At 51.4% G+C, this 23,903-nt stretch overlaps 1 protein-coding gene across 2 annotated transcripts in view; it reads left to right on the top strand.

The window, feature by feature from the left end:
- Nucleotides 1-23,903, top strand: part of nbeal1 (neurobeachin-like 1) — a 45,941-nt gene that overhangs the window by 11,327 nt on the left and 10,711 nt on the right. For both annotated transcript variants that reach the window (XM_080532450.1, XM_080532449.1), the window contains exons 8-47: nt 415-500; nt 928-1,258; nt 2,487-2,593; nt 5,487-5,570; nt 5,660-5,758; nt 5,891-6,465; nt 6,599-6,731; nt 7,304-7,423; nt 7,868-8,174; nt 8,395-8,480; nt 8,885-8,974; nt 9,140-9,311; nt 9,433-9,566; nt 10,220-10,379; nt 10,675-10,777; nt 10,917-11,073; nt 12,192-12,350; nt 12,454-12,613; nt 13,427-13,515; nt 14,062-14,619; nt 14,899-15,074; nt 15,379-15,667; nt 16,604-16,912; nt 17,692-17,841; nt 17,998-18,155; nt 18,428-18,552; nt 18,780-18,906; nt 19,272-19,429; nt 19,568-19,701; nt 19,846-19,947; nt 20,070-20,165; nt 20,311-20,435; nt 20,694-20,834; nt 21,447-21,577; nt 21,983-22,092; nt 22,399-22,516; nt 22,649-22,746; nt 22,936-23,052; nt 23,329-23,418; nt 23,688-23,797. In XM_080532450.1, the coding sequence (XP_080388576.1) occupies nt 415-500; nt 928-1,258; nt 2,487-2,593; nt 5,487-5,570; nt 5,660-5,758; nt 5,891-6,465; nt 6,599-6,731; nt 7,304-7,423; nt 7,868-8,174; nt 8,395-8,480; nt 8,885-8,974; nt 9,140-9,311; nt 9,433-9,566; nt 10,220-10,379; nt 10,675-10,777; nt 10,917-11,073; nt 12,192-12,350; nt 12,454-12,613; nt 13,427-13,515; nt 14,062-14,619; nt 14,899-15,074; nt 15,379-15,667; nt 16,604-16,912; nt 17,692-17,841; nt 17,998-18,155; nt 18,428-18,552; nt 18,780-18,906; nt 19,272-19,429; nt 19,568-19,701; nt 19,846-19,947; nt 20,070-20,165; nt 20,311-20,435; nt 20,694-20,834; nt 21,447-21,577; nt 21,983-22,092; nt 22,399-22,516; nt 22,649-22,746; nt 22,936-23,052; nt 23,329-23,418; nt 23,688-23,797 (6,574 nt within the window). The remainder of the gene's footprint in view (nt 1-414; nt 501-927; nt 1,259-2,486; nt 2,594-5,486; nt 5,571-5,659; nt 5,759-5,890; nt 6,466-6,598; nt 6,732-7,303; nt 7,424-7,867; nt 8,175-8,394; nt 8,481-8,884; nt 8,975-9,139; nt 9,312-9,432; nt 9,567-10,219; nt 10,380-10,674; nt 10,778-10,916; nt 11,074-12,191; nt 12,351-12,453; nt 12,614-13,426; nt 13,516-14,061; nt 14,620-14,898; nt 15,075-15,378; nt 15,668-16,603; nt 16,913-17,691; nt 17,842-17,997; nt 18,156-18,427; nt 18,553-18,779; nt 18,907-19,271; nt 19,430-19,567; nt 19,702-19,845; nt 19,948-20,069; nt 20,166-20,310; nt 20,436-20,693; nt 20,835-21,446; nt 21,578-21,982; nt 22,093-22,398; nt 22,517-22,648; nt 22,747-22,935; nt 23,053-23,328; nt 23,419-23,687; nt 23,798-23,903) is intronic.

Here is a 23,903-nt window from a genome sequence, read left to right as displayed (position 1 = left end):
GTGAATGAATGTGCTGTTTGTAGGAGAGCGAGACAGATCCATTAACGAGGCAATTATTCCTCAGCTCTTGTCTCACCTCAGGTTATGGTGGTGTTATATTTACATAGCTCACAGACCGCCCACAGGTCCATATCAAGTCTGTGTGTGTGTGTGTGTGTGTGTGTGTGTGTGTGTGTGTGTGTGTGTGTGACTGCGTGAGTGTGTGTGTGTGTGTGTGTGTGTGTGTGTGTGTGTGTGTGACTGCGTGAGTGAGTGAGTGTGTGTGTGTGTGTGTGTGTGTGTGTGTGTTGTATTGGTGGTATATGGTGGTGTTATATTTACATAGCTCACAGACCGCCCACAGTTCCATATCCTCTGTGTGTGTGTGTGTGTGTGTGTGTGTGTGTGTGTGTGTGTGTGACGCTCCTCTCTCAGAGTGCTTCCAGGAGAGTGAGCATCTGAAGGACAGTCTGAAGTGCTGCCTGTTACACCTGTTTGGAGCCATCGTGGCAGGAGGGCAGGTGAGAGCACACCCACACACTGCACTACATTATCATACTGTCAAAGTCAGAGAATCACATTCTGAAATTCTCTTTTCTCATCCTGTCTCTCTCTCTCTCTCTCTCTCTCTCTCTCTCTCTCTCTCTCTCTCTCTCTATCTCTCTCTCTCTATCTGTCTGCCTATCTGTGTGTCTCTCTCTCCATCTCCCCTATCTCTCTCTCCCTCCCTCCGTATCTCTCTGTCTCTCTCCCTCCCTCCCTATCTTTCTCTCTCTCTCTCTCCCTCCCTATCTCTCTCTCCCTATCTCTCTCTCTCTCCCTCCCTCCCTCCGTATATCTCTGTCTCTCTCCCTCCCTCCCTATCTCTCTCCCTATCTCCCTCCCTATCTCTCTCCCTATCTCTCTCTCCCTCTCTCTCTCCCTATCTCTCTCCCTCCCTCTCTGTAGCGTAACGCCCTGCTGGCCATCTCCCCCGCCACCATGGAGGTGCTGCTGCGCGTGCTGGGGGACTACGAGGGGGGGGAGGACGGGGAGGACTGGGACAGCGAGGCTCCGGACCGGAAGGCCCTGCTCACCCTGGGCTGCCTGCGGGAGGTGGTGCACAGCCTCCTGGCCAGCAGCTCGGACCAGCGGCCCGTGGAGATCAGCCAGGTGCTGGAGAACTACTTCAAGCTGCTCAACTCGGACCCGGCCGCCACGCTGCAGGGGGGGAAGGGCGGGCGGCCCCCGGGGCGGCACTGGGAGAGCCGCTTCGTGGCCCTGCAGGTGCACATGCTCGGTGAGTTGGAGGGAAACCACGGAAACCTTGAAGGAGAAACCGGAAACTGCGCCAGGTTTGAGTGGATGCACCAGTTGGACACTGGTGGGCTTTTTTAGACTGACCAGTGTTTCCCCTACCATTGCCTTGGGGGGGCGGGCCGCCACACTTCGGTTCGCGCTGTGCCGCGCTGGAGAATAATACAACATTGTGCGCGCGACGCGAGAGAGTTTTTGCCGGGTGAGATGTCTTCAGATAGAATGTAAGCAAGTTGAAACGTTAGCAAATATAATTGCTGAGTGTTCTGACAGAGAAAGTTGGTTAAAATTGGTCGTTATTATTGTGACTAGAAAGTGTCTGACTGACACTTGACAATGACTATAATTCCATTGTGTAAATAGTGTCAAAGAACTATCAAGCTAGCTAGCTAGCTCAGAGGTGATGAGATGAGCTAGTCTGCTGCACACATGCCAGCTAAAGAGCTAACTGGAGGCACTTTATTATTTTACTTAAGTTAGATATACAATCTTTCTTATTCTGCTAGAATTGGGCTTCATGGTAATACCATAATGGCATATTTACAGTACATGGACAGTGGATTGAAGCATTTGAAATGTCTGTTTTTTATAGTAGGCCTATAGTTGGACATGTTTTTTTTTCAGGTGAGAGAGTAATGTCAAAATGACATTATCTGACTGCATTGCCCACAGCAATCCTCCTACCATTCAATTATAATTATGTTATAAATTGATATGGATCAATTTCTACCTCTTATTAGATTATAAATACTCTGGTTGTTATGTTTGCCTTTTGGTTGACAGCAAAAGGGAGAGAGGAGGATAGAGAGGGAGAGAAGGAGAGAGAGCAGGATGGTGTCGGCACACCAGAGAGAGAGACAGCAAGAACCAGGTGAGAAAGTGGACAGGTAGTCAAGACCACATAAGTAAGTAGCCTTGAGAACCGATGGTTCTCGAGCCTAATGGCCCATAGGGAAGGAGCCTATCTCTTGTTTCCGTAGCGTGAGGCGGCTTAATGTACAAGTTAGTACACCCCCTGGACATGACGCTGGTATGTCGCAGGGTCTTACCCCCTGGGGTCCATGCTACCCCCCCAAGGCAGCAAACCTAGGGGAAACACTGCTGACCTTGTCTCTGTCTTTTTCTTTCTCTCTTTTTTTTTTACCCTGTACCTTCCTCCCCCCACCCACTCTCCTCCCTCCCTCCCTCTCTCTGTCTGGGGGGGATCTCAGATACCATCAGAGATATGTTCCTGTGCTCCGATCGACCCGTCCTTCAGGCCATCTTCCTCAACAGCAACTGCTTTGAGCATCTGACACGGTTACTCCAGAACAGCAAGGTAACGGGTCTAACTACCAAACCAACCCCCCTGCCACACCCCCCCTGCCCCCCAGGGACGGAGGGGGGGGGGGACGGAGGGGGTATTGTTTGGTTATGTCTATGCTATGTCAACAGGTTCACATTAACTGACTGTCGAGTGTTGACATTGACTGATGTTATGTCACTGTGTGTATGGACAGGAGTTAGTAGTGTGTGTTCACTTCCCAAACTGTTTGTGAGCGTTCTCTTGGCTCACCATGCATGTTTACCTCCCCCCCCCCCCCCACTTTAGCGCTGTTGAGGCACCCGCAACACGACAACAATGACCCATCTGTGGGTCTCACCACCTTTTAACCTTTGACCACCACTCCTTCCTCCACTCCTCTCTCTCATCCTGGCAATCCTCCCTCCTCTCTCGCTCTCTCTCTCTCTCTCTCTCTCTCTCTCTCTCTCTCTCTCTCTCTCTCTCTCTCTCTCTCCCCTTGTCTCACCCCCTGACATTGCCTGTTGATCGCCCCCTTGCAGCTGGTTAATGCTAGATGCACAGCAGCAGAGAAGGACCAGAAAGATTTAACCAACAGGTTACTGACAGGAGAGAGTGACACTCAGGTACAGCCACCTGTCACCTTTCACCTGCCCCCCCCCCCCCAACCCCCTCACCCCACCGCCACTTCATCGTCAACCGCCACCCGCCACCAAGACGGCCACTCCACCACAAGGCCTCAATAACGAATGTGTTGCTGCCTTCCAAAATCAGCTTGAAGTCAGTAAACAGTCAGTACACCCCTGTCTCTGTCCACAGTCCTCACCTGGAGGCACAAGCCAGTGGCTTGTTTACCGCACACACAATGAACAATGTAGGGTCTCTTTTCTTGTCAGACGGTACTCATCTATAGTCTGTCCTGGTCACACCCTGTAAGCACCCACCTGTGACTAATCCTCTTCAAGTTTAGCCGACTCACCTGGTTGGTCTGGCTACCATGAGGGCAGGTGTGTGTACGTACACACACAACACACACACACACACACACACACACCCACAAGTATTCTTTTGTAGTCAGGCAGAGTTAAGCACTCTGTAATCTGATGCCCAAGCCGATGCAGTGTAAAAAGCTTCCTTGTTCCGCTGGTTCCCTGGCAACCTAGGTAACCACAGACAGGACCTGTATGATATGGTGTCTTAGGTCAGCTGCTGTTGACAAAGCTACAAAGAGCTGCTGAACCCATGCTGTCTGGCTTGTTGTGGAGTGGTCTCTCTCGGCTCATATTACCCGTCATTCTTTTTTTTTTCTCTCTTTTCAATTTCAGCTTCCTCACCCCTTTTCTTTCCCTCCCTTCATTCACCCCCCCCCCCTTTTCTCTGGTGGTGTAATATGGGTTTCATTGGAATGCTGTCACCCGGCTTGTGTTTCCATAGAGACAGTCGCCGTCTCTATGTATGTCCATGGCTGAGGTGATCTGAAAACCTGCTGAGATGATTTTTGTGTTTTTCCTATTTTTGTTTTTGTTTTGTTTGACCACAGTACCTCTCCAGCCAGCCTGAGTCACACTGTTGTTTCTGTCAGACAGGAGTTCCCAAGCCAAGATAACGTGTACTGAAACACTCATTTAGTTCAATGAAGTTAAAGTATACTTTCAAAAAGTATAGTCTATTTTGTATTTCAGTGTAAGCAAAGCATGCTAAAACACACAGTCAATTACATTGCAAATAAATGCATTTCTTTTTGTACATACATTTATAAATATACACAAATAGAAAGATATAGTATAAGTACAGTATATTGAGTATGTATTGATTTAAAGTATACTTAAATACGTAACATAAACGTAATGGCATATACATTTGAAGTATACTTTAAAATATTAATTTGAGCATACTTAAACATACTTATATTATAATAACATACATAAACATATTTAATAATAATAAAAAACATACTCTAATAAGTATACTTTTCTCAATTGGGTTAACATAGATGTGAAGAAGGGCAGAGCTGGACAGAGATGTGTGTTTGTATTTGTGTGTGTGTGTGTGTGTGTGTGTGTGTGTGTGTGTGAAGCTACATTGAGCACGTGTCGGTGTGTGTGTGTGTAATGTGTCTGCTGCTGACAGGAGCATGGATTGCTCTTCTGTTGGGTGTGTTTGTGTTTGTGTTTGTGTGGGGGGACAGAGGTTGTTTGTTATGGTGATCTTCCTCCCAGAGCTTTCTGCTCCAAATGGGCTGTGGGCCCAGGGTGGCTGTGGGCCCAGGGTGGCTGTGGGCCCAGGGTGGCTGTGGGCCCCGGGTGGCTGTGTGGCCCAGGGTGGCTGTGTGGCCTGGAGCCCAGGGTGGCTGTGTGGCCTGGAGCAGAAAGGCCTGAGGGCCAGAGTTTCCTCCTCAGATGGAATGCAGTAAGAGCAATGAAATGAGACCCTCTTATGCAGAAACCTCTGATTTCACCCACAAATAATCAGTTAATAACCGTCTTTGGTGATCACACACTCACACACACACTCACACACACACACACACACACACACACACACACACACACACACACACACATACACACACACACACATATATATATATACACACACAGAGACAGCCTCCTTTTATTCCTGTAATTGGAGTGAAGTACCATAAAGTATGTTGTAAATGAGGAAACTCGCTATATTTGGGTTAGTTGTAAATGTGATACCCAGCCACCATTATCACTTTACACGTATTAAACCCCACCGTTATCCTAGCAATTTTCTGCATGCCAATTCCTGAGGGAATCAATCTTCTGGAAGCCAGGAATAAAAAAGAGGCATATCTCACACACTATTTCTACCGCTACACCCCCCCAAGGCCCCCCACCCCCCAGTGGGGTGTTGGGGACTGTCTTTGAGTGAGTGAGTGAGTGACAGGCCTGGTCGTCTTCTCCAGGTGTTTCAAGGGCGACTGGACTCTCTTGCTGTGGCCACCATCAAAGCGTTGACCACGGTGATGCACAAATCCCCGGCGGCCAAGGTAAAAAAAAATCACTGGGTTCACACAGTTAAACCTCCTCGCGATCACACACCCGTCGAGACACACTCAAAATCCGTACCTCTCTACAGGAGGTGTTCAAGGAGAGGATCGGGTACACACACCTGTACGAGGTGCTGGTCTCCCTGGGCCAGCCCTCCCGCCACCTGCTGAAGGAGCTGATGAACATGGTGAGATTTCTTTCTGGTTCCGATTTTTTCGGATTCTGACTTCATCCGTCTGTCCGTCTTCCCGTGCTTCTCTGCCCTCTCACCGGCTGTCTCTCTGTCTGTCTGTCTGCCCCTTGTCCGTCCGTCTGCCAGGCCGTGGAGGGCGAGCACACCTCGGTGGGCATCCTGGGCATCAGCAACGTGGAGCCCCTCCTGCTGCTCATCCAGTGGCTGCCGGAGATGGACTCGGCCGAGCTGCAGATCTTCACGGCCGACTGGCTGCGGCGGCTCTGCTGCATCAACCGGCAGACGCGCGCCACCTGCGTCAACGCTGCCATGGCCATGCGGGTCCTGTCGGCGCTGGGGCGCCACGCGCGCCTCCACCGGGCCTGCGCCGAGAGCCTTGTGGGCCTGCTGGGCTCGCTGGGGAGCCAGTCCCTGAGCGGCGGGGAGCTGCTCCAGCTCCTCAGGCTCCTGCGGCCCCTGGAGGCCGGCCAGGCGCACCCGTACGTGGGGCCCGTGCTGCGGGCCGTCCTGGGCATGGTGCGGAAGCAGGGCCTGGAGAGCGCCATGCAGTACTTCGACCTGTCGCCGAGCATGGCGGGCATCGCCGTGCCGACCATCCTGCGGTGGCCCGGCGCCGCCTTCAGCTTCCTGGCCTGGCTGTCGTTGGACCAGGACCAGCAGGGACCGCCCAGCAAGGGGGACAAGAGGAAGCAGCTGTACAGGTGAGGGGGAGGAAGACGACCGTGACTGGAGGAGAAGACGGGAGAGAGGGATAATGGGGGTGAAAGGTCGGAGAGGGGGACACACACCGGGGAGCGTTGTGTTTACAGTGTGTTCCCTCTCTCCCCCGGGTAGTTTCTTCACCCCAGGAGGGACGGGGTTCGAGGCCTTCATCAGCTCGGCCGGGGTGCTGGTGGTGGCCGTGTGCACCAAGAAAGAGTATGTCACGGTGATGCTCCCAGACTACTGCTTCTGTGACTCACTCTGGGTGAGTTCAGTCAAATCAAACACCTCGATAAACACCTTGATAAACACCTTGATAAACACCTTGATAAACACCTTGATAAACACCTCGATAAACACCTTGATAAACACCTTGATCAATACCTTGATAAACACCTTGATCAACACCTTGATCAACACCTTGATCAACACCTTGATCAACACGGAAGAGTGTGCAGTACACCGAAGAGACGAATGGGAACGTCAGAGAGAGAGATTTCTTTTGAGAGATAATCCCGTCTGGGGAAAAGGGGGTTATTTTTAGCCTTGCTGTTTCATGTTGTAAGTCAGAAGTGGGAGAGTCTATTTTCGGAGCCACCGCTGCCATTATTTACAACCTTGGAGTCCAATCCATGCATCAGTCTAAGTTCTGTTGTTATGATTTCTACCATTCTACCAGTTAACTTCTAGTTTAGTTCTTTTTTTTTTTATCAACAGCAGCAACACTATACTCAGTGTCCAGTCAAAGTACAATTATTGTTTATTATTGTTTATCCTCCTAACCAAGTTCATGTTGATATTGAGATCTGTGTGTGTGTGTTTGTACCATGCCTACAGCACAGTATCGGTGTCGTCCACGTGCCGGGGAAGAGGCCGTTTGGACAGAGTCTGGTCTACATCTATGTGGACGGACAGCAGAAACTGTCAGCTCCTCTCAAGTACCCGACCATGACAGAGGTGAGATCTAATTTACCCTGTCTGTCAGTACATAAAACAGTGTGTGTGTGTGTGTGTGTGTGTGTGTGTGTGTGTGTGTGTGTGTGTGTGTGTGTTCTTTGTGTACACGCGAGCAAATTCAGTATATACTTGTATTTGGAAGTCTGGGCCATGTATATAAATGCACCATGAGGGATCTGAGAATTGCTGCAATGACTAAAAGAAAGGCCAAACAGGTTGCCAAATTTTGCTCTGTCTCGGCTATTATTGGCAGCTTGGCCGTGTGGAGAAGGAGGTGTTATGTGTACCCTTGAGTGTTCAGTGCTGCTTAGCCCCAAAATATTTGATTCCCTGTTTGTGTAATATGATTTGTGGAACCAAATAAAGTATTCAAATGTGTGTGTGTGTTCTTTGTGTACACGCGAGCGCTCGTGTTATTTATTGACTCTGCGTTTGTGTCCCCAGCCTTTCAGCTCCTGCTGTATCGGCTCTGCGGGCCACAGAACCACCACCCCGCCCCCGTCCCAGATCCCAGACCCGCCGTTCTCCGGGGCCCCCCCGTCCAGCCGCTCCTCCCTGGGGGGCATCCTGTCCGCTCAGGCCTGGGGGGGCCTGCTGGGGGGCAAGTCCGAGTCCGTCACCAAGCTCATCTCGGCGGGGACGCAGGACAGCGAGTGGGGCAGCCCCACCTCCCTGCAGGGTCAGCTGGGGAGCGTCATGGTGTTCCACGAGGCTCTGCAACCCAATCACATCAAAGCTATCTGCAGCGCTGGTGAGAAGAGGGGGAGAGAGAGGGAGGTTTTGACAGAGGAGAGAGGAAAGGAGAAAGGAGACAGAGGAGAGAGGAAAGGAGAAAGGAGACAGAGGGGAGAGGAAAGGAGACAGAGGAGAGAGGAAAGGAGAAAGGAGACAGAGGAGAGAGGGAAGGAGAGTGAGGAGTAGGGTTCTGAAATGTCATCTGGTTGATTTGACCTGGTCTCCTCTTTGTTCAGGCCCCAACTGCATTTCTCCTTTGAAGACACAGGAGGCGGAGCTCGGTGACCTCTCAACCAAGCTCCTGCTGCACTACTCTCCCAAGGTGATTGGACCATACCAGACATTTACATTTACATTGACATTTACATTTTTGGCATTTAGCAGACCAAAAGCGACCAAAATCCAAAGCGACTTACAACAAATATGTACATTTGTCTAAGTAAGTGAAATGTCTATCCACCAGTCGTCATAAGAAATAGTAATCTATGCCAAAAACCAGGGGCCATTGTTTTTTTATTATTATTTTTTTATAGTAGAGAAACTGTACAGGGTGGTAGTGGGGATGGGGAAGTCTTAAAGAGGGACAGTTAAGATGATGTCAGTGGGATTCAGACTGCATCACCTGGCGATCCATTTTCGAAACAAATGCTAATGCGGTACTGACAGGCTGTGACAGATGACACAGGAATGACACTCTAGATAATGACACTCATCTGCCTCTCCCAGGCCTGTAGGAACCCTATCTGTCTGGACCTGTCCCCTAACCTGCTGCACGGACGCCTGACTGGGAACAAAGTTGTCAACTGGGACATCAAGGTACAACTTCTAGGCCTGACCTCATATCCTGTCCCAAAAAAAAAATCTTCTTTTTTAAAGATCTTTGTTGCATCAATGGTAGTGAGATTTGTGGTTTGGTTTTGTTGTTATGTGTTATTTGTTATGTGATATTTGATCATTGTATTTCCTCACATCGGTTGCCAGGACATGATCAACAGCGTCGGAGGGCTCCCTGTCCTCTTCCCCATCCTGGAGCAGCTCGCCCTGGTGACCCCCGAGAACCACGCTGACCCCGCCGGCTCAGAGTTCATCACCCCTGACCTGGCCACCCCTGCGGACGGGGACTGGGTCATCCTCCCCTCCAACAGGGCTTCAGGTGAGAGAGAAGCGTCACCTACAGCGCCGCCTAGCGACACCGAAGTCACATCACAACAACAACAACAACAACCGTTGTGTTTGATACACCGTGTGTGTGTGTGTGTGTGTGTTTCCTTCAGAGGCGCGCCTGGAGAAGAACTTAGTGGCCACTTTCCTGTTGGTGATGAAGCACTTCCTGCAGAGACACCCCATCAACCAGGAGAGTCTGCTCCACTCCCACGGCGTGGCCGCGCTGGGGGCGCTGCTGCAGAAGGTAGGCCTGGAACCTCCTCCTCCTCCTACCTCCTCCTACCAGCTCCTCCTACCTCCTCCCTCTGCCTAACACGTGTGTCTGTGTGTGTATGTGTGTGTGTGTGTGTGTGTGATGTGTCTGTGTATCACTATGTATGTGTGTGTGTGTGTGTGTGTGTGTGTGTGTGTGTGTGTGTGTGTGTGTGTGTGTGTGTGTGTGTGTGTGTGAGTGTGTGAGTGATGTGTCTGTGTATCACTGTGTGTGTGTTTGTGTGTGTGTGTGTGTGTGTGTGTGTGTGTGTGTGTGATGTGTCTGTGTATCACTATGTATGTGTGTGTGTGTGTGTGTGTGTGTGTGTGTGAGTGATGTGTCTGTGTATCACTGTGTGTGTGTGTGTGTGTGTGTGTGTGTGTGTGTGTGATGTGTCTGTGTATCACTATGTATGTGTGTGTGTGTGTGTGTGTGTGTGTGTGTGTGTGTGAGTGATGTGTCTGTGTATCACTGTGTGTGTGTGTGTGTGTGTGTGTGTGTGTGTGTGTGTGTGTGTGTGTGAGTGTGATGTGTCTGTGTATCACTATGTATGTGTGTGTGTGCGTGTGATGTGTCTGTATCACTATGTATTTATCGTGTGTGTGTGTGTGTGTGTGTGTGTGTGTGTGTGTGTGTGTGTGTAGCTCCCTCCAGGCCAGGTGGATGTGAGTGTCCTGGTGGCGGCCCAGCTGCTGGTGGAGCAGGTGACCTGTGAGAAGAACCTGCCGCTGCTGCAGCAGCTCCACATCCACCTGCTGTTCACCTTCAGCATCTGGAACCAAGGAGACTTCCCCCTGCGCATCGGTACGTGTGTGTGTGTGTGTGTGTGTGTGTGTGTGTGTGTGTGATGCGGGGGTGTGAATATGTGGTTGGAAGCAGATGGAGTTATAATTTCAATTTGAAATATGTTTGATTGTTCTTCTATGAATACGTTTTTTTCTTTCGTGTCTGTACTGCTCTTGTTAAGTGGGTTGTATTTTGTGTGTGTGTGTGTGTGTGTGTGTGTGTGTGTGTGTGTGTGTGTGTGTGTGTGTGTGTGTGTCGGTCGGTGATTCTCGTCACCCGTGATATGCATTGCTCTTGTGTTTCCGTGGTGAAGGTCACATCCAGTACATGTCCACCGTCATCAAAGACAACAGGAAGCAGTTCAGGAAAAAATACGGAGTTCAATTCCTGCTGGACACCATTCGCCTCTATTACGGGTGGGGACTCCATCTCCCAGAATGCTCAGCTTATGTTTTTTATTTTTATTTTTTACTCTCAACTCTCTGTCTGTTCTATCAGATGTGTATATGATTCAGCCTGACTTATGGAATATAAAATCTCTCTGTTTATCTGCAGAAAAGGCAACAAGGAGGGAGATCTGAGTGAAGACGATGTCCGCACCATCAGAGCCTCTCTCTGCGGCCTCTTGAAGTACTACATCAGCAAAGGCATGACCCAGGAGGAGATGCACAGCATCCTGGGATACATCGCCGCCATTGGAGATGAAGAGCAGGTATGGACTGAAGGGCGCCCCTGTGGCCTGTGAGGCGGGGGAGGGGGGAGTGGGTTGGACTCGTCGGGCACACATGACACTCACCCCCCTTCATCTCCGCATTTTGCCGATAGCGACTCTCGTCATTTTCTTGATGTAAAATGGACAGGGGGGACATTTTGACTTGACTCCGAAGAGAGTCTCTCTGGGTTATCCTTCATGATGTGTGTCTACGATGGAGCAGTCATGTGACTGGCTGCTCTGAGAGGAGAGCCTCTGCTCTGCCAGCAGAAAGAGCTGGCTCCGTGGGTTCTGGAGGTAATCACCCCCTCCCCCTCTGATAGCCATCGACTGCTGCCCACTTCAATCGACTCCGCGAGGCCTCTCTGTCTCTCTCGATCTATCTCAAGCTCAGCCCCAATATACGCTTACACTTATACACTTAAAAACAGGATTTATTTAGAGGGCATTCATTAAGTATCTGTTTCCTCTGCTTCCCTCCCCTTATCCTCTTTCCTCTCCCTCGTTTCCCCCTGGCTCGCATTCTTCCCCTTTGTCTTTTTCCATGATATCCTCTTACACTGGATTCTATACATGGCCCCTGACATCAACACAAGGACATATGGTCACTGACATACCGCGTGTGTTCTCCCTACCAGAGCTTGGTTGTTGCTTTGTTGCTGCACTCTCCTGTCCATTGACATGCAGCATAATGATGATAATGATGCCCCATATTATGTCTTAGGACTGGTTTCACAGACAAGCCTTAAACCTGATCCTAGACTAAAAAGCATCTTCAATGGACATTTTACATTGAAAGTGTGATTTGTTCCAGGAGTAGGCTTAAGCCTTGTCTGTGAAACCGGCCCTTAATGTTCTACCCCTAAGCTTTACCATATCCTATACCAAGCAATAGCCACTAGTCTCAACCACCTCATGTGTTGGAGCTGTTGCTGACACTGTGTGTGCGTGTGCGTGTGCGTGTGTGTGTGTGTGTGCGTGTGCGTGTGCGTGTGCGTGTGCGTGTGCGTGTGCGTGTGTGTGTGTGTGTGTGTGTGTGTGTGTGTGTGTGTGTGTGTGTGCGTGCGCGCGTGTGTGTGTGTGTGTGTGTGCGTGCGTGTGTGTCCACGCTCCTGCAGTTGTGTGGGGTTCTGGAGCTGTTGCTGAGCCTGCTGCAGACCAGCGCGGCGAGGGACCAGCTGTTCCTGCTGCTGTTCGAGCCCGGCGCCGCCGACTCCTGCTACGCCCTGCTGCTCAACAACAAACACTCGGACCACCTCCGCGAGCTCGTCTTCAAGGTAGAGGGAAGTCTCGCCGAAGCTATATGATCTTTAGTAGTAAACAACTCGAAGTAACGATGTCTGACTCGGGTCTTCGACGCGTTTTTTTTTCCCGAACCAGATGTTCGACCGCATGCTGAGGTGCGACCGCGTGTACGAGAAGAACAAGCAGAGGCTGAAGCTGCGGGAGGTGGGCTACAACGGCCTGACGCTGCTCTTCTCCGACCTCCACATCACTCCCACGCTCGTCAAGAGCCTGCTCAACCAGGTGCTCCACACGGGTAGGTTTGACCCGTACCGGTCACCTCTCTCACCTTCACACGGGTAGGTGTGACCCCTACCAGTCACCTCTCTCACCTTCACACGGGTAGGTTTGACCCGTACCAGTCACCTCTCACACCTTCACACGGGTAGGTTTGACCCGTACCAGTCACCTCTCTCACCTTCGTTGCCGTGGGGGTGGGTGATATGGATCAGTCCGTGGTCAGTTCACACTGCTCTTAACCGCAGCCTAAATCCCCCCCCCCCCCCCTACTGTAACAACAAGCGGAGGATGTGTTTTTCTTACCCCCATGTCGTTTTCTTTCTACAGTTAATCCGGTTAGTTAAGTGGTTCTTTATTTGATTCAGGAAATTTAATTAGTAAAGCCGTTACCCACTACATCCAGAGGTTAGCCACTTTGGTCATACCTTTACACCGTTGGCTGCCCCCCCCCCCTCCACTCCACACCCCACCCCACCCCACCCCACTCCCCATTAGCAGTAATGGTCACCCTGGGAGTGTGATTTAGTGGCCAGTCAATGGAGCCTTCAGGGGGAATTGATTGGCGCGGGCTGAGGTTGGGAAACAGAGAGCGAAGCTCCTTCTGAATGAAGAGCCCAGGGGGTCGGTGCTGGGAGGTTGTATCTAGGCAGCGGCTGAAGGAAGGAGATCGATACGTTTCTGTTATATAAATATCACAGAACCCGGCACCTCGGGTTATTATGTTACGCGTCCAGTCGGATGGAAAGATGCAATAAATCAGAACTGTTGTGTTTAGCTTTTCCGTCAATCTTTTTCTTTTTTTTTTACCTTTGCCCCCCCCCCCCCCCAGATCATGTGGTGAACTACAAGGACCTGATGGCTCTGGTCCAGCTGACTCACCGGGCTGGGCCCAGCGTACGCCTGCTCATATGCAGGAGGGTGAGGGAGCGCGCGCACACACACACACACACACACACGCACACACACACACACACACACACACGCCTCTCTTTTTTCCCCTTTTTTTTCCCTTTCTTTTTATTGAGAGTAAGGTAGAGATTACACATAAAAAACAATACTTACAATACTTTTTTTCACATAACACGAACATAACCCATCCCCACCCCACCAAATCCCAAGTGGTGCATCCCAGGACAAAGGGTATAAATAAATAAATAAATAAATAAATAATAATAATAATAACAGTGGTGATAGGTAATGAGGTAGACAGGTATAAAGAAAAATAAAGTGCAATTCGTTTGTAAGTGAGGATAAATTAGATGGTCGTGTTGGTCTATGATATCATATCTGTTATGATTGTAATATTATGTTAGGACCCTCTCTAACACACTTCTCTCTTTGTGGAAAATCCTTATGAGAGCAACAAAAAAAAACAGCATGCTAAATGGAAAGCTTTATCCTTCTCAAGGCTTCTAGTACTGGTTCTATTTTCCTTTCCTAATCTCCTCTTCTTGTCGTCCCTAGTTGTACCAGCTCCTCCAGTCCCAGCAGGATGCAGCTCTCCAAATCTCCAAGCAGCTGTGCTGGCAGGAGACCCTCATGAGGCTCTTCCTGAGGGGCCCGGGGAGGGGGGGGGACACCACCAGCACCTGCAGCCTGGACCTCAGCCTCAGCCGCGGGGGCGGGAACCGCCTGGAGCTCCCCCTGGAGAGGAAGGGACGAGGGCGTCTGGACGAGGACCGCCTCAGCATCGGGGACAGCCGCTCCATCGACAGCCTGGAGAACGGGGACGTCATCTCCCTCCTGGACACCCCGGCGGACCCCCAGCTCCCCAAACCCTGGGCCGGGAAGGCCGGGGGCTTGACTCTGGACCTGTCCCACGTGCACGGCTATCACGAGCAGGGGGACAGCGGCAGCCAGACCCCCGGCAGTCTGCCCAGCACCCCGTCCCCCGTGGAGATGGCCAAGCCCTTCCCCGGCGGCCCCGGGGCGGAGCGCGAAGCCTCTTCCTCCCTCACGGAGGACAGCTTCCTGTTCAGCGACGACGTGTCCCTGGGAGAGTCGTTCAGCAGCAACGTGGAGGTGAGGAGCTCAGCAATTGGCCGCCCCCACCGCCGCTTCTACGGCTTTCGTGCCCTTTGATCCCGTCGAACGGCTCACTGTTTTGTCCCTGATGAAATGTCACCGCCGTCGGGGGAGTTATTGATCTGTAGACGACCTGACGTCAGTGGAGGATCAGCCTCACAGCCTCACACCAGAGACGGAAGGGGTTGGGGGTGGCGGGGGGCCGGGAGAGAAAGTATTTTCTGCGCACGACCCTGTGTTCTCACCGTCGGCTTCTTCCTCTTTGTCGCCCCCTAGCGGACGGAAGAGGAGCTGTCCCGCATGCTGCTGGAGATCGTGCTGTGCGTGATGTGGCGCGGGGTGGAGGGGTCCGACGATGCCGCCTGGGTGGAGCGGGGACAGGTGTTCTCTGCCCTCACCAAGCTGGGCACGGCCAACGAGCTGCTGCTGCCCGTGGACCACATCAAGCTCAGGTGAGGCCCCGGGCCGCGCGTGGTCACGCTGACCACGGGGAGTTAAAGGCCACCTTGAGAAAAGGTCGTCTTCCACGCTGATTCGTCTTCCACGCTACGATTTTGGTCTGAAACCGCTGCCTCTCTTTCAATCTCTATCTGTCTCTGTCTCTCTGTCCTTTATCTCTCTTCCTCCTCCTTCCCCCCTCTCTCTCCCTCCCTCCCTTCCTCCCTCCCTCCCTCCCTTCCTCCCTTCCTCCCTCCCTCCCTACCTCCCTCCCTCCCTTCCTCTCTCTCTCTCCCTCCCTCCCTCCCTCCCTCTCAGCCTGATGGAGAGGATGCTGGAGTGGGCGGTGACGGATAACCGGGAGGCCACGGCGGCCATGTTGCCCCAGCACACGGAGAACGCCGTGCGGCTGCTGCACGTGGTGCAGGACTTCCTGCAGGCGGAGGGCCTGGTCAACCCGGCGCTGTGGACGGAGAAGGTCCTGGACGAGACGGTGACCCTGATGGACAGCCTCATGGTGTGGTACTCCTCGGGGGCCCAGTGGCTGCAGCTGTCCCAGGTGGGCCTGAGGCTGCTGCTGGGCTTCATGGCTCAGCTGGACCCCCAGGTGAGAGAGAGAGAGACCACACACTCCGGAGCCCATTCAGTGTGTCCCTATCATGACCTCATCCCATAATAATAACTTGCTTAGCCCAACTCAAGTTCTCATGACCCCGTCACCAAGAACTAACTCAAACAAAGCCATGATCTGTGTGTGTGTGTGTGTGTGTGTGTGTGTGTGTGTGTGTGTGTGTGTGTGTGTGTGTGTGTGTGTGTGTGTGTGTGTGTGTGTGTGTGTGTGTGTGTGTGTGTGTGTGTGTGTGTGTGTGTGTGTGTGTGTGTGTGTGTGTGTGTGTGTGTGTGTGTGTGTGTGTGTGTGTGTGTGTGTGTGTGTGTGTGTGTGTGTGTGTGTGTGTGTGTGTGTGTGTGTGTGTGTGTGTGTGTGTGTGTGTGTGTGTGTGTGTGTGTGTGTGTGTGTGTGTGTGTGTGTGTGTGTGTGTGTGTGTGTGTGTGTGTGTGTGTGTGTGTGTGTGTGTGTGTGTGTGTGTGTGTGTGTGTGTGTGTGTGTGTGTGTGTGTGTGTGTGTGTGTGTGTGTGTGTGTGTGTGTGTGTGTGTGTGTGTGTGTGTGTGTGTGTGTGTGTGTGTGTGTGTGTGTGTGTGTGTGTGTGTGTGTGTGTGTGTGTGTGTGTGTGTGTGTGTGTGTGTGTGTGTGTGTGTGTGTGTGTGTGTGTGTGTGTGTGTGTGTGTGTGTGTGTGTGTGTGTGTGTGTGTGTGTGTGTGTGTGTCCCAAACCTCAATCCTTAATCCTTCTCCCTTAATCCATTCCAAATTATATTAACCCCTTCTCCCCCATCCCAAGCCCCAACCTCCTAGTCCTGTTTCGGGTCTCCTCATCCATCCCTTCTGATGACACCTCAGTCAAAAAAACATCTGTAAATGTCTCCCTCTCACTTAACCTAACCACTTCCTCTCCCCCGCTCCCTGTGATTGGCTGGCTCTCAGGTGTGCGCCATGGCCACCGCCAGGCTGAACGGCATCCTGCAGACCAAGACGGTGGAGACGCAGGACGAGGCGTGCTACCTGCTGGGCAGGGTGGAGGGCATCCTGAGGCGCTCGGTCAGCGAGCAGACGGAGGAGACCTACTCCTTCCTGGTGCCCCTCCTCCGGACGCTGCTGTCCAAGGTCCACAAGCTGCTGTACATGGAGCTGCACCTGCCCTCGCTGCCCGACACCAACGGCAGCCCCTCCTTCTTCGAGGACTTCCAGCTCTACTGCAACTCTCCCGAGTGGAGGGTCTACCTCGACAAATATGTGAGTGATGTTTATCTACTCTACTTTTTTAATATACTTTATTTTTTTTATTTTTTTTTACATGAACAAAGAACAGACAGGTCATCTTGGGTATCGCATTCTTACTTATGTCCTCAATGGTTCGCGTTGTGTCACAGGTTACTTTGTCCATATGTTGTCCATTAGTCCTAATAGGTTCAGGGAATATCTCCAGTATCACTCTCAGTCCATCTTGTCCTCAGAGGAGATCAATAAGGTTGTTGTCTGATGTCAATTATCTAGCCGGTCCGTACAGAAACCCATGTGTGCCCCTATCAAATCACTCAGTCACAGTTGATCTACTCTACTGTGCTGCTGTGGGGGTAGTGGTGGCCTAGTAAGGGATAGTGGTGGCCCTAGTGGATAGTGTGTTGGACTGGTGATCAGAAGGTCATGAGTTCAAATCCCACCTGGGAACACCACCACTAAGTGTGAGCCTTGAGTAAGGCACTTAACCCTAACTTACTCCAAGGTGACTGTGCCTGTAATGTCGTATTGTAAGTGTTACAGCGATCAAAGCGTCTGCTAAATGGTTTAAATAATCTGATAAAATATAGATACGGTCAAAAAGCTGACATGAAGAAGAACACAACATGAATTCAACTCTTCCATAGAGATCAGATAAGACTTAAGAAGAGGTCATTTTGATAACAAATAACAGTTTGTTGAGGATTTGTAAGTAATTAACTCGGTTTTTTAGTAGTTCTTGTTCCCTGGCTATAACAGCCTAATGATTGACCTTGGGTTGTCTCTCCTGTTAGATCATCCCCTACATGAAACAGTATGAGATTGAGACCTTCAGCCAGGGTCATGAGAGCATGGCCCTGTACTGGAAAGAGTGCTACGAAGCCTTTATGGTCAACCTGCACAAGAGGGAGAGGGAGAGAGGAGAAAGCAAAATCCGCTTTCAGGTGAGCCACACATGTGTACACACACACACAGACACACAGACACACACACACACAGACACACACTTGCGTATCAGCATTAGTAGGATAGCATTATCTACAGTCACTCTCTCTTTCTCAATCATTGATTTCCTGCTCCCGTTCCCTCCCCCCTTACAGGAGCAGTTTGTGGAGCCCTTTTCGCGGCGAGGCCGCCAGGAGAACCTGCGCTACAACAGCATGCTGAAGCAGCTGCACAGCCAGCACAGCGCCACCCTCAGGCAGTGGAAGGCTTCGCGGCGGGGTCTGGTGTGTGAGAGGGGACCCTGGGCTGACAGGTAACGAACGAATGCACCACAGCACCAGGGACAAACGCTGTACCAGCCCCCCAGAGCACTGAGCTCCTCTGGGTTAGGGTTAGGGTAGGGTTGGAGGCATGGTTGTTGTTGTTGTTGTTGTTGTTGTTGTTGTTGTTGTTATTCATTCCTAATCACAAAGCAGTATTTGGTATTGAACTTCCATGTTTTTCCGAGTGTCTGAACATCTCTCGTACGCTACATCCTAGTTTTTGTTTTCTTAAATCCGTTCCCTCGGTGTCGGTCCTCCCCAGGCAGCAGAGTGAGATGCACTTCCGGGTGTCCAGCGCTGAGAACTACTCCCGCATGAGACTCAAGCTGGTGCGCAACCACAACTACGACCACCACCGCGAGGCCAGCGCCCTGCGAGACAACCTCGGTGAGACGCTTCACCCCCGTCACTCGGACAAAACGATACACACACACACACACACACACACACACCACCCTCGCCTTTTCTGTCACCATGACAACACCAAGCTTGTCAAGCTTTGTCTCTCCAAATAAAGCATTTTTAGGGGGTATGAGTCACTCTCTCTGTTAGTCCCAGACACAGTCCTGACCCCCCCCTCCTCCCCCCCCTCCTCCTCCTCCTTCTCCCCATAGGTGTCCAGCAGCAGCGGGTGAATGCAGAGTCTCTCCTGTTGGAGGCGGTGAAACAGGTGAAGGTCAGTGACCTGGAGGATGACATCCTGGAGCTGCCAGAGGACGACCCCACTGCGACCAACAACCAGTAAGGACCCAACACACACACACACACACACACACACACACACACAGAGGGTTAGGTGGCTCTTAATTTACACATTCATGAGTGGTCTAAGTTGGGTGGTTCTCTCTTTTTCTTCCTCCTTCCGTCTCTCTCTCCTCACTCTCTCTCTCTCCTCTCTCCTCTCTCTCTCCTCTCTCTCTCTCTCTCTCCTCTCTCCTCTCTCCTCTCTCCTCTCTCTCTCTCTCCTCTCTTTCTCCTCTCTCTCTCTCTCCCTCACTCTCTCTCTTTCTCCTCTCTCTCTCCTCTCTCCTCTCCTCTCTCTCTCTCTCTCTCTCTCTCTCTCTCTCTCCTCTCCTCTCCTCTCCTCTCTTCCCTCCCTCCTCCAGGGGCGAGGCGGAGGAGGCAGGCCAGAAGGAGAAGCTGGTCCTGTGGGAGGACTGTGAGCTGGTCACCGTGGTGGACGTCAGCCCCGGGCGTCTGGAGCTCACCACCCAGCACATCTACTTCTACGACAGCAGCACGGAGAAAGCGGAGGAGGGTGAGGGTGAGCAGGAGGATGGAGGAAGGGAAGAAAGGATGACAAATTATGCACAGGTGAAAGACCTTATAAGACACAAATATAGAGATGATATTTAATGATGTCCGCCCCCCCCTTCCCCCTCCCGTGCCTCTGTCCGCACAGGTGTCGGTTACGACTTCAAGTGGCCTCTCTCTCAGATCCGAGAGATCCACCTGCGCAGGTACAACCTCCGCCGCTCGGCGCTGGAGATCTTCCTGATCGACCAGACCACCTACTTCCTCAACTTCAAGAAGGAGGCGAGTCTTAGTCTAGTTTCTAGTCTGTATCTACAGTTTACAGTTATATGGATGGCCGCTAAAAAAAGGGAACTCCGTCCATGAATTCGGCTTGGGTGAAGTCTCGATATTGAGATCCTCTTGTTTTTTGGTTTTGACTGACAGGTGCGGAATAAGGTGTACAGCCGCATGCTGCTGCTGCGCTCCCTCAGCCTGTACGGAACGCGCTCGCCGCAGGAGCTGCTGAAGGCTTCCGGGCTCACCCAGGTCAGATGTTAGGGAGGGGGAAGGGCAAAGGTTACATAGGGGGGGGTCATCACATTCAGTCATTAAGGTGACCGGGTGACCTAAATCTGTCCTTCTTCTTTCACCTCTGACGCCTTCTATAGAAATGGGTGAACCGAGAGATCTCCAACTTCGACTACCTTATCCAGCTCAACACCGTGGCGGGGAGAACGTACAACGACCTGGCCCAGTACCCAGTGGTACGTCCCTGTAAATGAAGACACCGTGGGGGGATCGTGATGGGACGTACCATCTTTCTGCTCAGTGGGGGGGGGGGGGGGGGGGGGGGGGGGTTTATGATTCTGTCGGTTTCATGTTGTTTTCTTTGTCGTTTCTGTTGTCCAGTTTCCCTGGATTCTGACAGACTACACTTCAGAGGAGCTGGACCTCACTGACCCGCGCGTGTTTAGGGACCTTTCCAAGCCCGTGGCCGTACTCAACGAGCGGAACGCCAAAGCGGTCCGAGAAAAGTACGATCCCTCAAAAAAAAAAAACTCCGCCGACCTCAAACTCTCTGAATCACCTGACCTAAATGTCTTGGTGTCGTGTAAAATGTCCCCAAATCTTTCAAGATCATCATCATATTCATGTATTGAACCGTTCCCTTCACTCTCGTCAGTAGTTCTCTGCGGCTCAGTTGGTAAAGCATTGCGCTAACAACGCTTAGGATGTGGGTTAGATTCCTGATGTAGTATGCACTCATGAGCGTGCTCATCTTTATTCACCAGGTACGAGAGCTTCGAGGACCCCACAGGCACCATCGACCGGTTCCACTACGGCACCCACTACTCCAACGCGGCGGGCGTCATGCACTACCTCCTCCGCGTGGAGCCCTTCACCTCCCTCCACATCCAGCTGCAAAGCGGACGGTAAAAGAAATGGACTTCTTAACTGTCGTCAGGGCTGGGGGGCCGCAACACGAATTCCAACAAAACAAAGACGTATACAGGCACTGAGTCGTGTACTATTGTTGTAAGACAGGCCTGATGATGATGAATGAATGAATGAATGGACTTTATTGTCATTGCTACAGTACAGGTACCAAACAACGAAATTTAGGAGGGGTGGCTCCCCTGGTGTTAGGAAAGAAAAAAAACACACTAAAAAAACACTTTTTTTAAAAATCACAAGAAGGGAAGGAGCTGGTTTACATAAATAAAGGCTATGTACACTATCCACTGTACTATACTGTACAGATAGACGACTAGGGTTGTCATATTGCACAATAGTGTTATTGCACATTTATTTAAAGTGTCGCAGTTTGCAGGCTTGAAATGTACATATTTGTGCCTCAGCACTACACCTGATTTTTTCAGTCCAGCAGCTGCCATCAATCCGTCCAGACTGTCCAGGGCCCAGAACCTAGGTCTTTGCTGTGTTCAGGGCCTGGACGGCCCTGTGGTAGAAGCTGTTCTTCAGCCTGATGATGATGAGGATGAGGATGATGATGATGATCAGTGATTTTCTCCTTCTCTGCTCAGGTTTGACTGTGCCGACCGTCAGTTCCACTCCATCGCAGCCACGTGGCAGACCCTCATGGACAACCCCAACGACGTCAAGGAGCTCATACCGGAGTTCTTCTACTTCCCCGAGTTCCTGGAGAATCAGAACGGTGAGCTGCGTGTGTTGACAGAGCATGTCCGGCCACTGTGTTGGTGGACCCGGTACCGCAACACTTAACATGACCTCTCTCCGGCGGCGGCCCGCGGTGGTCCAGTGGTCTAGCGCCGCGGCCTACAGTGCGCACACATGCCCATGTCATTATGGTGGTTTCGAAATCTGGCCCATGCCCTGCCCTGACACACCCTCTCCTCCTCAACTCTCCTGGCTTTCTCTACTGTCTCTGTCCAAGAAGAACTGAAGAAAAAGTGTGACTGCCCTACTCCAATGCTCTCAGCTTAAGCGTTTAGCACTGTACTTATGGATATGAGAGAGAGGTCGACTTTCAGCACTTTCCTCGTACTTCATCCCCCTGTCATCCTCTCTCTCTCCCCCCCCCCCCCCCCCCCCCCCCCAGGCTTCGATCTAGGACGCCTGCAGATCTCCAAGGAGAGGGTTAACGATGTCATCCTGCCTAAATGGGCCAAGTCTCCCGAGGACTTCATCTACAAGCACCGGAAAGCCCTGGTGAGGCCCGCTCTTCATGGAGACATTACAATGCTTTAACCCCCCCAGGGGGGGAAACGTCACTGTACCTCAATAAGATCACCCACATTCCTCAGCTAGGAAGATCCAGAGAAATACACTCCCTATAAAGTTATGTTAGTAGATGTATTGCTTTATTGCGTTATTGCTTTATTGTGTATGTGTATGTGTATGTGTATGTGTATGTGTATGTGTGTGTGTGTGTGTGTGTGTGTGTGTGTGTGTGTGTGTGTTTGTTTGGGTGTGTGTAGTGCTAATATAACACGCCTCTCCGGTGTCGTGTCACAGGAGTCTGAGTACGTGTCGGCCCACCTGCAAGAGTGGATCGATCTGATCTTCGGTTACAAGCAGAGAGGCCCTGCAGCGGTGGAGGCACTCAACGTCTTCTACTACTGCACCTATGAAGGTACCTGCTGCACGGAGGCTACCCGCTACATACCTACTGCTGTCTCACACAACAGCACAGGCGTTACAGTAGGACAACACGTAAGCGATCGCGCCTTCCTGAAATACATCACTGTTGGGTTTTTTGCCGTAGGGGCGGTGGACCTGGACGCCATCACCGACGAGAAGGAGCGCAAAGCCGTGGAGGGGATGATCAGCAACTTCGGACAGACACCCTGCCAGTTGCTGAAGGTACGACGATGATGATGATGATGATGATGATGATGATGATGATGATGACACTCTGTTTGATTGTCATTCCCATGAATCGGTCAATGAAGAGTGAAATGGATAGGAGGGTTGAACCGTGTGTCTGTGGGTGGGTAAGTGTTTTTGGACACAAGAGGCCTGTGGTGACGTGGTGATGTGTGCTGTGTTCAGGAGCCCCACCCTGTCCGTCTGTCTCTGGAGGAGGTGGAGAAGAGGAAGGCCAGACTAGACACCTGTCCACTCAGCATCTTTGAGCACCTGACTGAACTCAAGTCCTTCTTTGTGGAGGTGAGTGACGACAAACACACACACACACACACACACACACACACACACACACACAATGTCCTCAATGGTCATCTCTTATTAAGAATGCAATTCTTGGATGGATGGTTTCTTCTTTGTTCTATGTTTTGTGATGGTTTGTTGTTTTGGATATGTTGTATGTGTGGACCCCCCAGGAAGAGTAGCTGATGTTTTCCATCAGCGAATGGGGATCCTTAATCAAATGAAATCTAGTCAAATCCAAACTATAACATAATAGATCGTGCCTCTCTGTCGTAGGGGATCAGTGACAACGTGCCTCTGGTGAAGGCTGTGGTCCCTAAGAACCAGTCTCACTCCTTCATCACCCAGGGAAGCCCAGATACCATGGTGAGTCTCTGCTCGCGCACGGTTCATACCGTTCCTCATTCCATCCCATCATGCATTACAATGAGGCCGCCCTCCCATTTCTACCTCCACCAGCCTCCCCCGCTGCGAGCCAGGTACTGATCTCTGAATCATTATGACATCAAGGTAATCCTGTCTGGTGTGTGTGTGTGTGTGTGTGTGTGTGTGTGTGTGTGTGTGTGTGTGTGTGTGTGTGTGTGTGTGTGTGTGTGTGTGTGCGTGTGCGTGTGCGTGTTCGTGTTCCTTACCAGGTCACCCTGAGTCAGAACTGTCTATTGGGCACTCACGGCTGGCTGCCGTACGACAAGAACATCTCAAACTACTTCACCTTCCTCAAGGACCCCACCGTCGCCAACCCCAAGTGAGTCCCCCCCCCCACATCCACCCATCCATGTGTGTGTTGGGCCCTTTGGGTCCTGGTGGAGAGTTGGATGGAGTAATAATAATATCTGCTATTTAGCTGCTGC

Source organism: Nansenia antarctica, assembly GCF_963989245.1.
Source record: "Nansenia antarctica genome assembly, chromosome: 5".
NCBI classification, from domain to species: domain Eukaryota; kingdom Metazoa; phylum Chordata; class Actinopteri; order Argentiniformes; family Microstomatidae; genus Nansenia; species Nansenia antarctica.
Note: the sequence above shows the minus strand (reverse complement) of the source record. Positions and strands in the feature narration are given on the sequence as shown.